At 41.5% G+C, this 14,722-nt stretch overlaps 1 protein-coding gene across 1 annotated transcript in view; it reads left to right on the top strand.

The window, feature by feature from the left end:
• NOL6 (nucleolar protein 6) overlaps positions 1-14,722 on the top strand; it is a 455,500-nt gene that overhangs the window by 321,406 nt on the left and 119,372 nt on the right. The window contains exon 20 of the mRNA XM_069217421.1: positions 8,273-8,425. Within this exon, the coding sequence (XP_069073522.1) occupies positions 8,273-8,425 (153 nt within the window). The remainder of the gene's footprint in view (positions 1-8,272; positions 8,426-14,722) is intronic.

The raw sequence follows: 14,722 nt of genomic DNA on the forward strand, positions 1-14,722 counted from the left end.
CCTCACAGTGGTCTCAAGCACAGGGTCACCTTCTAGATCTGGTGTTGCTAGACCGCCAAACTTACCTCTCGCTTCTATGGTGGAACAGTATAAATTTAAACATAGGGCGGCCTTTCCAAGACCCAGTGCCACAGTACGTAATAACAACAGATGCTTCCATGACAGGGTGGGGAGCACATCTCAATCAACACAACATAAGAGGACAATGGAACATACATCAAACAAAACTGCATATAAATCATCTAGAATTATTAGCAGTTTTTCAAGCACTAAAAGCTTTCCAACCAATCATAACCCACAAATACATCCTTGTCAAAACAGACAACATGACAACGATGTATTATCTAAACAAACAAGGAGGAACACATTCAACGCAGTTAAGCTTGTTAACTCAAAAAATATGGAAGTGGGCAATCCACCATCAAATTGGTCTAATAGCACAGTTTATTCCGGGGATCCAGAATCAGCTGGCAGACAATCTCTCTCGAGATCACCAGCAAGTCCACGAATGGGAAATCCACCCACAGATTCTGAACACCTACTTCACACTCTGGGGAACACCACAAATAGACTTATTTGCAACAAAAGAGAACGCAAAATGCCAAAACTTCGCGTCCAGATACCCACACAAGCAATCCCAAGGCAATGCCCTATGGATGAACTGGTCAGGAATATTTGCTTACGCTTTTCCTCCTCTCCCTCTCCTTCCTTACCTAGTAAACAAATTGAGTCAAAACAAACTCAAACTCATTTTAATAGCACCAACTTGGGCAAGACAACCCTGGTACACAACACTGCTAGATCTGTCTGTAGTACCACACATCAAACTGCCCAACAAACCAGATCTGTTAACGCAACACAACCAACAGATCAGACATCCGGACCCAGCATCGCTGAATCTAGCAATCTGGCTCCTAAAATCCTAGAATTCGGACACTTACAACTTAGCCAAGAGTGTATGGAAGTCATAAAGCAGGCCAGAAGGCCATCCACTAGACACTGCTACGCAAGTAAGTGGAAAAGATTTGTTTGGTACTGCCATCATAATCAGATACAACCTCTAGACGCAACTCCAAAACATATAGTAAATTACTTGCTCCATTTACAAAAAGCAAAGCTAGCCTTCTCTTCTATTAAAATACACCTTGCAGCAATATCTGCATACCTGCAAACTACCTATTCAACTTCCTTGTATAGGATACCAGTTATCAAAGCATTCATAGAAGGGCTTAAAAGAATTATACCACCAAGAACACCACCTGTTCCTTCATGGAACCTAAACGTGGTTCTAACAAGACTCATGGGCCCACCTTTCGAACCCATGCACTCTTGCGGAATACAATTCCTAACCTGGAAAGTTGCCTTTCTCATCGCCATTACATCTCTAAGAAGAGTAAGTGAAATTCAAGCGTTCACAACACAAGAGCCTTTTATACAAATACATAAAAATAAGGTCGTCCTACGACCTAATCCAAAATTTTTACCAAAAGTTATTTCACCATTCCATCTAAATCAAACGGTAGAACTACCAGTTTTTTTCCCACAGCCAGATTCTGTGGCTGAAAGAGCACTACATACATTAGATGTCAAGAGAGCATTAATGTACTACATTGACAGTCAAAAAACATCAGAAAAACTAAACAGCTATTTATTGCATTCCAAAAACCTCATGCAGGTAACCCAATATCAAAACAAGGTATAGCCAGATGGATAGTTAAATGCATCCAAATCTGCTACCTTAAAGCAAAAAGACAACTGCCCATTACTCCCAGGGCACATTCAACAAGGAAAAAAGGTGCTTCAATGGCCTTTTTAGGAAACATCCCAATGCAGGAAATATGTAAGGCAGCCACTTGGTCTACGCCTCACACATTCACCAAACACTACTGTATAGATGTGCTATCCGCACAACAAGCTACAGTAGGTCAAGCTGTATTAAGAACTCTATTTCAGACAACTTCTACTCCTACAGGCTAAACCACCGCTTATGGGGAACTAACTGCTTACTAGTCTATGCATACCATGTGTATCTACAGCGACAGATGCCATCGAACTGAAAATGTCACTTACCCAGTGTACATCTGTTCGTGGCATCAGTCGCTGAGATTCACATGGACCCACCCACCTCCCCGGAAGCCTGTAGCAGTTCAGAAGTTACCTTCAATTTTGTACATTTGTATATATATTATTTAATCCTTTAATAGGTACATACTTACATTTTTCATTGCGCGGGCACTATTACTATAGTACAACTCCTACCTCACCCTCTGCGGGGAAAACAATCGAAGATGGAGTCGACGCCCATGCGCAATGAGCACAGAAGGAGGAGTCACTCGGTCCCGTGACTCGAAAACACTTCTTCGAAGAAAAACAACTTGTAACACTCCGACCCAACACCAGATGGCGAGCTCATGCATACCATGTGAATCTCAGCGACTGATGCCACGAACAGATGTACACTGGGTAAGTGACATTTTCATTATACCACCAAGAACACCACCAGTTCCTTCATGGAACCTTAACATCGTCTTAACAAGACTCATGGGTCCACCTTTTGAACCCATGCATTCCTGTGAAATGCAATATCTAACGTGGAAAGTTGCATTTCTCATTGCAATCACATCCCTCAGAAGAGTAAGTGAAATACAGGCATTTACCATACAAGAACCATTTATTCAAATACACAAAAATAAAATAGTTCTAAGAACAAATCCAAAATTTCTACCAAAAGTAATCTCACCATTCCATTTAAATCAAACAGTAGAATTACCAGTGTTCTTCCCACAGCCAGATTCCGTGGCTGAAAGGGCACTACATACATTAGACATCAAAAGAGCACTAATGTACTACATTGACAGAACAAAGCTAATCAGGAAAACAAAACAACTGTTCATAGCTTTTCAAAAACCACACATAGGAAATCCAATCTCTAAACAAGGCATTGCTAGATGGATAGTCAGATGTATTCAAACATGCTATCTTAAAGCCAAGAGAGAATTGCCTATTACACCAAAGGCACACTCAACCAGAAAGAAAGGTGCTACAATGGCCTTTCTAGGAAACATTCCTATGAGCGAAATATGTAAGGCTGCAACCTGGTCTACGCCTCATACATTTACTAAACACTACTGTGTAGATGTACTAAATGCACAACAAGCTACAGTGGGCCAAGCTGTACTAAGAACATTATTCCAAACTACTTCAACTCCTACAGGCTAAACCACCGCTTTTAGGGGAGGTAACTGCTTTATAGTCTATGCTAAACATGTGTATCTGCAGCAACATATGCCATCGAACTGAAAATGTCACTTACCCAGTGTACATCTGTTCGTGGCATTAGTCGCTGCAGATTCACATGTGCCCTCCCGCCTACCCGGGAAGCCTGTAGCCGTTTAGAAGTAAATCTTAAATCTTAAACATTTGTACATTTGTAAATAATTATTATAAACTTTTTATGTACATACGTATTCACTCCATTGCATGGGCACTATTTATAGCAAACAACTCCAGCCTCACCCTCTGCGGGGAAAACAATCTAAGATGGAGTCGACGCCCATGCGCAATGGAGCCGAAGAGGGAGGAGTCCTTCGGTCCCGTGACCAAAAAAGACTTCTTCGAAGAAAAACAACTTGTAATACTCCGAGCCCAACACCAGGCAGCGGACTGTGCTAAACATGTGAATCTGCAGCGACTAATGCCACGACCAGATGTACACTGGGTAAGTGACATTTTCATTACTACACAGTATAAAAACGTAGTTAATCTGCCACTTTGTTTCTAAAGGCCTAGCACTCTTAACATATAATGCTTACCAGTATGGATGACATGTGACTACACATATGGTCCTCGTCTTAAATAACATTTCCTATATATTGACTTACACACTTGTATGACCTTTTTATTTTATGTTTGTGAAGTAAAGCGCTCAGACAGTATACATTATGATGAGTAGCGCTATAAAAAATAAATGTGAGATTAGGGGCACCATTGCAGGGTAGTAGTTAGGAAATCCGTGAAAAGGGAGGTAATTGCTGGATGCACCAACAAAGATTGTTACTCTGGGCGCCACCAGGAGGAAGCCAACTCTAGGTATTTGTCTGGATTCAGTTGAAATTGTTTACTACGTGCGATCATGCAAGTGGGAGTCTGACATGTGGGAATGGGAATACTTTAAATGCTTTGTAGATGGTGCGTTAATCAAATAGCTTTTTGTGGGGTTCAAGAACAGAATAGTAACGTACTAGTCTCTGTCTAAAAGCTGTAGCTTAGTCCAACTTAAAGGAGAATGTTTATGCATGGTGTTATCCAAGTTACATAAAGGTACCAAGAAAAAATGTAATACTTTCTTTTTTGGATGCCTGGTGGAACAACAGAGGCGAAATTAATTATGCCTACCTCCCTCCTGCCCTTGAATCGCCCCTCCGTGCGTGTAGAAAGTAAGGTCCCTTACCGTGGCCGGGCGTGATGCTTAACTGCCCGGTTCGGTTTAAGAAATGCCCTTGTGGGGTTTTTAGATTGCTTCTGTTCAGGGGCTTTGTAGGGATTGTCTGCTCCCTTCCCAAAGGCCTTAGTCTTGGAGAACAATGTCTAGGCTGAGCTTACGCTCTCTCCCCAATAAGCAGTCTGCCTTTGATCCAGTTCAAAAGCTAAAAAATAAAAGGACTTGTTATGGAATGCCAAGAAGAGTGGAGGATTAGGCCTAGTGCCTCAGGTCACTGGCAGAGATGTTTTCATCAGACATGTTGATTGTTTCATAGTCTCCTGAATGTTCTGTTATGCACATTTAAGAAGGAACATTTTACAAATTCCGAGGGGATGGAGGGGAAGAAGAAATCCACATTATTGTTTTTTAGCTTTCACGGTGCACAATCCTGCCTTCTACAACCAATAACTAATAAGTGTTGATCATTAGTTTGGCTTCTGTTTTTAGATAGAAATGTTGCCCTTTTTAGTCCTTTTCCCTTTGCTGTAATTTCTTCATTCCATTTCACGGTGCCTTTCAGAAGAATGTATTGAGCACTCCTTTGTTCTGATGCAGCATGTTGGGCAGGACTAGGAAGTCGTGGAATTCAGGCACCACTCGGATTGCTTTGAAGGACACTAGACTGGAGGGATGCAGTACAATACAAACAGTTATAGAGCGAACAGCTGCCTCCCAAGAGCCATCCCGGTGCTAGCGGCATAGGTCAAGAGAGGAAGAATTGGACTACAAAGTTAAAATGAAAGATTTTCAGATTTATTTCTAAAAATCGCTTCCGAGGGAGCCCACTGAAGGTTGACTAGAAGGGCATTTCAGAGTTTTGCAGTAAGGAAAGTGAAAGATATTCCCCCTCTTCTTGCTTTGTGCAACAGATGAGTCTGAAGTAGTCCTCTCCTCCCATCCTACCTGCTCTTCTTAAACAAACTGGGTCAGACACTTGGAGGTGGAGCTGTAGTTTTGTCCATTTTTTTAGGAAGCTTCCGATCGATTGGTTGATGCAGCCAAGGCAGGCTTAAAAGTTAGAAGTTCAGTCTCTGTCACAGACTTTGCTCACGTTTTGTGTGCGAAGGAACATGCAACTCCCTTGTTTCCTGTGACTTGAAGTTCTTCTGATAGAAAATACTTTTTTAATAGCTGAGCAGTCCCTGAATTACAGGCACCTTGTAATTTGGGGACAGATGTACACAAATCTGGTCTTTAAATACTGCAGACATTTTTTTTCTTACCACTGAAGATGTTTAAGAACCAAACTATGTATTAATAGGTCGATTCTCAAAAAATGTAATCTTAAAAAGTTGGATTATGATCTATCCCATGAATATTAATGAGGTTGGTTGCAAATTGCAACTCGCTACTTGTGGAATGAGGCCATCACGGAAGTTCTGGGTTCAACAGACTGCCATGTCTCTGATCATATTTCAGTGAAGTTGACTGATTGGTTTTAAATGAAGCCTTTGGACCGCTGTCCCAAACTTTTTTTCCCTCTTGCAAAAGTGTTACCACTCCAGCTTGGGAGTCTGTAACTTTCCTTGGTTTACGACTGCTGTTTTGGTCCCAAACATTTGATAAAAATGTATGGGAATCACGATTTGGAAGGAACACCTACAACACCTCCTTTCAAATTGAGATGCCTTATTCTTTTCCATTCACTGGAATGGTACAAAGTCCTAAAATGGGTTTAGTGGATTGCTAAAATCATAGTGTTTGATTAACACTTAACCGTTGATTAGATCATCATATTAATGTTATTCTTTCTTGGGTCAACTTCTAGTTGAACCAGAGAAGCAATACAAGTCTTGAAGTGCGAATAGATCTGTGCATGTTTCATACCTGTGAGTTAATCTTATCTTCCAAGTTTACAGTCAATTATGGGTGAGAATGCTTTCATCCGACAAGCACCCTTCCTGCTGGCCTCCAACCTTCCATTTTTCTCATCACTTTAAAGAATTGTATTGTCTGCCGTAATGCTTAGAAGTAAGACAACACATAGAACTATGCAAAACTAAAATTTTGTCAATGAGAAAGTGCAGAACAAACAAGTAGATCCCGAACATGTAACTAAACAAACTAAGCAGGTTCGCAAGTGGGCTTTGCATGAGAAGGAATGTTTGATTTGTGCAATAGAAGAAGTTGTTCCATCATTGGGCCATCTTAGTGGCTAGAACTAACCTTTTTTTCGAAATAAATTCCTTCGCTGTTGTACAACTGTGTTAGTAAGAGGTTTAGCTTCCAGTTCTTTAATTCTCATGGTCTGAGCCCCCCTGCTGGGATGCTGCTTGCTACACACATGCACCTAAACAGGTTTCAGTTTACATACACCTAGACTTGCCAAGTTATAATCCCTTATGCTGCATTTCAGCAAGGACCTAAGCCGCTTACAGCCTGTCAGGCACAAATACCTCATTACTAATCCAATGAGGTTTTTTGCATGTGCTTCTATGGTCCTGCTACACCAGTATTAAGGTCTCTCTATGGACAATCTGGCTTTCTTCCAAGAGATGATGATACATCTGAGGGCCCCTTTTGACTTGGTCTTGGTAAAAAAAAAAAAAAAAAAAAAAGTTAACCTTTGACATTCACCCTTAACAGCATGCCCTCATTCATGTCACACTTGGCCTGATCTTACTTGCAGATGAATTCAGTCAAGTTTTGCATTTGGGTGAGTTGAACATCAGGAACCTCCAAAGAGTTGTACTTGTAATTGTGACAAACGCTTGTTCAGTCATTCCGAGTAGCTCCACACTAAGACATGCCTGACGGGTGACCCACCTTGCCCACAATAACTTTTTGAATTCACTACCTCAAGCCACATTGAACTAGTGGCATGTAAGGGTCGCTTCAGATTTATGTGCCTTTTTGCCAAATATTTTCCCTGAGTTTCCTTCTGAGTGATCAGTTTTATCTTTCTACTTAATTTGTTAATTCTTCGACAAAGATTGTAAAATCTTCTACACCCTCGATCCGAGGAAGACTGAGATTTTACTTGTACTAACTGTTAATACACCTTGCTCCTGGAGCCCTAAATCAGGCACATAGATGTCTAAGACTTCACTTATCTGATGCTACGTTAAATATATTTAGTCTTCTTCAGCATTTAATGCTCCTACTGTTTTGACCCAAGGCATTGAGGTGGTATTTTGCCGGCTCTGTCACCCAGTGTAACTAGCCTGGATTGCAGATATCTTTAGATGAGTATCTTCCATTTGCCATAGATGCATTCACCCCAGGATATGCATGCATAGAAAAAGTTGCACATGAATAAAGAACCGGATAAGCAGTACTGTGCAAAAGTTTTCTTTCGTGTTTGCTTTCTGACGTCCCCACCTTTGGACTTCCATGAGGGCAATCTGGTAGTCCTAGACTTACTGTGAAAATAATCCATAAAACCGTATTAAAAAGCAGGCAGCTTTTAAAATACATGCACCGTTTTGTACCTAGCTACTGTTCATCTCAGTATATCAGAAGTTGGTCATGTTTAGAAATCTATTCACTATGACATGAAACTGCTTTCCGTTTTTCATAGTTCTTACCGTCCAGTCTCCTCTAATTTTCGTAATATTCTTCGCAATTGATCTCGCTTCTGATCAGGAAAAGCATGCTCTGTTACTTCAAAATCAGAATCTTTCAGTGCGTACTGGGGAAGCCATAGGTTTGGCTCCAACAATATTTGGGAGTCAAGAGAATGTATTTCCTATCCCTCATTCCTTTGGGTATCATAACAAGTGTTTTACGTTCAACTAATTCACAACTGTGCAATTGTATTTAATAAATATTATATATCCCTTTCTTTAGACTCCAACAGCAGCATCCAGCCTTTGGTGGAGCGTCTCGCCTGGTAAAGCGCTGGATCAGTGCCCAGATGCTGAGTGACAGTATCTCAGATGAGTCAGTGGATCTGCTTGTGGCGTTTCTTTTCTTGCACCCGGCTCCATTTACTCCTCCTAGGTAAGGTGCCTTTGCCTTGGATGGATGCCACTCTGCATGTTTCTATAAAGCTTAATTACGTATGCTAAACCAGCATGCCCTTGCTTACACTTCAGGCCTAAATTATTTCTAAGGTATAGGCATGGATTGCCCACACTTACACCCCTTATACATGCCTGGGGTCCTTGTAATGGCTTTAACATGGTACCCATGATGAAGGCTGCATTGAAGACAAAGCCAGGACCTCTTTAGGTGCAACCTGCTGACACCGGTCATATCAAAACAGACCGTTCCAGGTCTTGGGCTGTAAGTGAGAAAAGATACAATAAGTGAAGTTTAAGCCCCTTGAAAATTCCAGTGTTTATTTTATGTTTCCTATATTTATTTTATGTCCAGTGCATTTGTCCGAGCAGAAATACCATTCTCCCTTTGTTGCATTACCAAATTGACTCATCTTTTTATATTATAAATTTGACTAGGAATTCACTGTTAAATTGAGTAGAAATGGTTTAAATGTAAACGGTGACCTATCCAAAATGCATGTCCCCCATGAAATATGCTGTCTCTCTAAAACACAACTCTTGCGTGAACCGCTCGAGGGAAATGTTATTTTTCCTTGAACATCTTCATGCCACCAGTTGCTTCTTTGTACCTTGTGTGTGGCTGAGAACTATTGATAAAAGGCTTTTAGCAAGTGGGCTTGATAGGCATTCAAACTAAGGCATTTGTATTTTTTTCCAATGCCTATATATATAAAACATCCCCTGACGTACGTTGTTAAATTTAACATTGTGGCTCACATTTGTGACCTAAAGACATCATTTTACAGTTGTACTTGGCCCGTCTCAAAAGCCACAGAGACCCCCTTCCCCAAACTGCTGGTCCGCAATCCATGCCAGATTTTCCTTTGTTCTTCATTCACATTTCTGGGAGGGTAATCTTGAGCCAGCTATCGATGTGGGAATACGTTTTTCGATTTCATTTTTTTCTTTTTCTGGTTGCTGTCTGGTAGGAAGTGAAAAGTCTTCTGTCAAGGCCTTTAAATTGTGGAAGTCTTTTTCAAAGTTTGCTAATCATGTAAATAGAGGCGCTTGAGAGACATAGGGTGTACATTCCTAATATTAATAATTTGGAATATTTGGGCTCAAGATGTAGTAGATCGATAGGGTAAATTACCAGATCACATCCTGCTGCTTAACATCCTACATCAGGGTGTGTACAGATTGCCAGATCACATCCTGCTGGTTAACATCCTACATCAGGGTGTGTGCAGATTACCAGATCACATCCTGCTGGTTAACATCCTACATCAGGGTGTGTGCAGATTACCAGATCACATCCTGCTGGTAAACATCCTACTTCAGGGTGTGTGCAGATTACCAGATCACATCCTGCTGGTAAATATCCTACTTCAGGGTGTGTGCAGATTACCAGATCACATCCTGCTGGTTAACATCCTACATCAGGATGTGTGCTGGTTCCAGTATTACTAACTTTGTTTGGCCGATTTCCCTCTTTTATTCCAGCAAACCCATTTCATTTGTCCTAAAATGGGTGGTGGGAGTAACAAACGTTCCATGCTTGTTGTACGCCGATGACCTTATAACATCGCCCCATTCTCCTGATGGATTGCAGAGTAAGCTAGATGCACTTGACTAATATTGTCAAAGAATACATTGCTGATGAATGTGCTTCCTACTAGATCAGTTTGCAGGTACTCTTTGAATCCGTTTTTTAACTTTTCCCAAAACTTCAGATTTCTTCCATCTCTTAGTACTGTCAAAGAGTCAGTGTTGTTTCGTGGTTAGTTGTTGCGACCTACAGTTAAAAGAAAGTTTTATATGGAGCAGAAGGTGAATTTAAATCAATGTATATGTGTTTGAAATCTGAAATGAGAGGCACTGGAGGGAAAAATCATTTAGCTGCTCAATAAGTGTCAAACCTTTGTACTGTCTAACAATTGAAGCACATGACATCAATGCAATGAAAGCATGAGGCCCCCGGCTGCTTCCACGTGTGCAGCAGCTAATGGAATTGATTCCCATTAATGTGTGTTCTTTAGCTTGTTCTTTTGTTTTAAAGGAAGACAACCCTTTTAATCCACACTTTACAGTGTCAGAGACCCCAGAAACCTCACATTAAGAGCCTTTTTGTGCGTTGCTGTATTGGCACCACATCCTCCTTATCAGAAATAGCCATTGCTGGAAAACCACTTTGTTCTACTTTAGTTCTCCATAATTAAGCATGTCTTTCTTCTTGCTGGCTTTTCTTCTCATTGTTGACTCACATCGCCTCTTGGGCTGCGACATCCTTTCTGGCTGTAAGCCATGGCAACCACTAGCAATAAGGGTTACCAGAAAAGTCTGTATGATACAGAGCAACTGGAACGCTAGCTTAATTGTAGTGATCTGCAATCAACCCTGTATCCTTAAGGATAGACAAATCGTTCAGTTCGGTACATGTTTGTGGCTACTGTGTTAAAATAGAGTGACACGACTAGAGAAGAAAATTATTTTTAAGGTTTTCCGAAAACCTTCCAGTTGGACTCTTTTCTTAATTTCCTATTTAATGTATGGTGCATGTATAGATTTTGTACAAAGAAACTACCTAGGCCAGAGGTGGGTAGTCTACACTTGGTCTTTGCTAGTAATCCATAGTCTTGTTATTCTAAGAATCCTCTCATAGAATAAGACATAATTTAAGATACCTAGGGATGTTCCTGCCAGGATTCTGGCTAATGAGAAATTGATCTTAAAAAGCATTTTTCAGCAGACATGTACACATGTTATGGTATAGTGGGTGTTTATATAGGGCTTCATATCCCTTACAAGACCATCAAATGCTCTGATCTGTTTCAGGTTCCTGATGCCCTTTCGGAGTACATGTTAGAAAAGGTGTTGAGTTAGGTCGGTCCATCTGAGAGGTGTTGGGTGAGGAACGTGAGGCTCAAAGACTGGTTCTAAATATAGTGCATTGAACTTTGCTTCAAATTAGAATAATGTTTTGTGAACAGTGTGATAACTAGACAAAGCTGCATTTAGAATATGTAAAATGTGTCACCATTTCATATAGGTATTGTTGCATATGTGAAGGTTAAAGGTGATCCATTTACTTATGCCACAACCCCTGTAGACCTCCCTCTATGCCCCAACCCTCCACTGAACCAAAAAGAACTTGACTTACTGCAGTTGTCAGAATCTTAAATTAAAGTGTTCATATCTGGAATATATGCTTTCTCTGTGTGGATGTTAGGAAGTTGCTCAACTAGTAGTGCAGCCTTTCCTTTTACAGCACTTCATCATTCTTCAGGGCCTGTATTGAGTAGTTTCTAATTTTCACTGTCTTCTCATTTGGATCAAGTTGTTCAACTTTGCTAAGTAATAGGTTCTCAGCGCACTTTCAGGAATAATAATTGAATCAGAAGTTAGTGCTTCAGCTTCATTCATAGCAGGAGAAAGCACTGCCAGTAGTGCTGTATGCTACATGCACCGGAAGGTACAGTGGACCAAGAAGTCAGCTTATATAGGACTGTGACATTTCTAATCAATTTACAGTTGCATATATTACATCAGTTGAATCTATTGCATCCTGTGAATGAAGATTCCCGCATTCCAGAAGGAGGTTTGAATTTTTCTGTTAACACTAATCTGCTCTAAGTTGACCACTTATTCTGAACCTTAAGATGCATCTTATTCATTAAAAATTTATTTTGTGTATGCTCTCTACTGAGGTAACTTGGGTCTAAAAGTTGAAGGTATCAAGTAGCTGTGGGCGTAAATGTCCACCAATTATGTTTGATGTCGGTATTTTGCCTTTTCCAATTTTGGCAGATAATCAAGGGCTTGGGAAAGACTTGATTATTTCTGAAGCAGACAATTTACTAAAATAGTGAAGCCAGAATTTGAACCCTGGTTTCATGGTTTCATAGTTTGCAGTTTAATCTCTTTCCATGTAATCCATTGTTATTTGAGCAGTCAATCCGTAAGGCATTCTGTCAAGAAGTCTTTTAGACGTTTTGCTAATTGTTAACTGCAAACACTTTCGTTCAGCCGTGTGGGCCACTGTGGGATTTGCGTGCTCGTGAATATTATTTACATTGTAAATTATTGCCATTGCAGATGGCTGTCTCAACTCAATGCTTTTCACCAATAAAAAGTCAAAATGTTTTGCAGCCTTGACCTGAAAATCAGATGGTGCTGCCTTGGCTTTGGGTTCACCTCAGAAAGTTTGCTGCCATATTCATTGTTAAGTTAGCACAATAGAATTGCTGCTTCATTGTAATCCGAATAATTGCTCAGCAGGCAGAAAAAGAGTGGAGCATTGCACCAACGTAGCACAGTGATAGCAATATGCTGATACCATGAGCACTTTACAGGAAACTGGACTTCTTTGCAGATGTTCCCCACTTTTTTCCCTTTTAGAACTACTAGATGCCGGTTTTCGCCTCTAACAATACACTGAGGCCTGCTAATCAGACCTCAGTGACAGTGCCCTTTCCCCTAAAACAAGTAAAGACTAATTGTAACCCAGTTGGCATGGCCTATAGCACCATTGCAAATCCCTAGTAAATGGTGCTGTTAGTACTCAGGGCATGGGTACTAAAGAGGGTCTCTAAGGGCTGCAGCATGTATTATGCCACCCTAAGGGACCCACAACCAAATTACACACAGACTGCCATCGCAGGCTGCATGACATGGTGCAAACCATGTTTGAAAACATGACATTGCACACTCCTGTGTGCCATGCCAAAGACACTGCATGGGATATATGTATGTCACTCCTACAGCAGGCCTTGGAGCCCTAACGCAGGGTGCATTGTAGCACATGTGAGGACATATCTGCATGGGCAGATATGCCCCATAATGTCTCATAACTTTGCTAGATATTACAAGTGAATGAAAAAAACATCTCAGGGTATGTACTGGTTAAAATGAGTTACCCAAATAGATAATGGCTTCACTGAAACCTATAGTGTTTGGTATCAAACACCTCGTATTAATAAACCTACACTGGTTCCAGTGCTAGATTTATTAATACATGCACCTAGAGGGTACCTTAGATGTACCCCCTGAAACCTACTTGTCCTGCAGTGTGCTGGATTACTGGTACAGTCCAGCCAGCTCCCATAGACACTCTTTTGACCCCCTGGGAGATGAGACCCCGATCTCAGAGGGCAGGAACAATACCTGCCCTGGCAGGAGGTGTTTACACCTCCTCCAATAGGAAGGCTAGTAAATCAGCATATCGAGGCCAGGGACTTCAAAACCTTCGATATGTGAGCCCAGCTGGGAGATGCCACTCAATCCTGAGGCCCATCTAGCCAAATAAAGAATGAGGGACAGGGAGATTAATGGTCCAGTGTACAGCCTCCCAGGACGTCTAATCAAATAGAATACTGAATACACTGTTCCAAAGATTAAAAAGGCAGAACGAAGGGCAACCCTTAAGGTAGAAGCAAGTGCCCTCACACACCCTATCGGGTGTCATGCTTCATCATCGGGCAAGATCCTCGTCAGACCGGCGCTGCAATGTCTGACGGGCACCCCTAAAAGGGGGCTCTTTGCCGGAGATCTTTACCGTAACACTGTGCCGTGATGAAGCTAGCGTAGAAAGGTCAATGCCCACCTACAGGCACTACAGAAAAAGGAGAGGGAAAGAGGGTTAAAGTTAGCCCAAAACCCGAACAGAGCACCAAACTTTAATGATCAAGGAGGGGTAATAAAAAACCTTGGAGCTTGCCCGATGATGGAGCATGACACCCAATAGGGTATGTGAAGGCACTTGCTTCTACATTAAGGGAGGCCCATCTAGCACCAGACCAGGCGGGAAATTAAATATACAGGGAGGTATGGTGCACTACCAGGCCAGTCACACCCCTAAGGTGAGCTGCCTGATGTGACCCGCGAAAGAAGGATTCTACCATAATAATTTTGGTGGAATAAGGAACTTTGGAACAGGGTTATGCCCGCTCACCACCGGAAGTGGTCATATATGGGGTGTATTGACTCCTATGGACTACTACCCTTGACTCCCCTTAAAGCCCCTAAGTTGAGTATTTAGGTGGCCCCTAAATCCAGGAAATTCAATTCGACTAACTGGAACAGAGGAAGAAAGAAGGACCAAAGAGAAAGAAAATTGAAGAGCTGCACCAAAGATCAGCGCAAAACCCTATTTGCTCTTCGACCATTGCTGGGACTGACTTCCCAAAGAGCTGGACATCCGCTCCAAAACCCTTGGAGAACTCCCCAGCACCTCAACAACTAGGAAAGATCTCACTTGGAGCAGATGGTCTGTAGACACTGCTTGCAAAGTGCAGTA

Source organism: Pleurodeles waltl, chromosome 1_1, assembly GCF_031143425.1.
Source record: "Pleurodeles waltl isolate 20211129_DDA chromosome 1_1, aPleWal1.hap1.20221129, whole genome shotgun sequence".
Lineage (NCBI taxonomy): Eukaryota > Metazoa > Chordata > Amphibia > Caudata > Salamandridae > Pleurodeles > Pleurodeles waltl.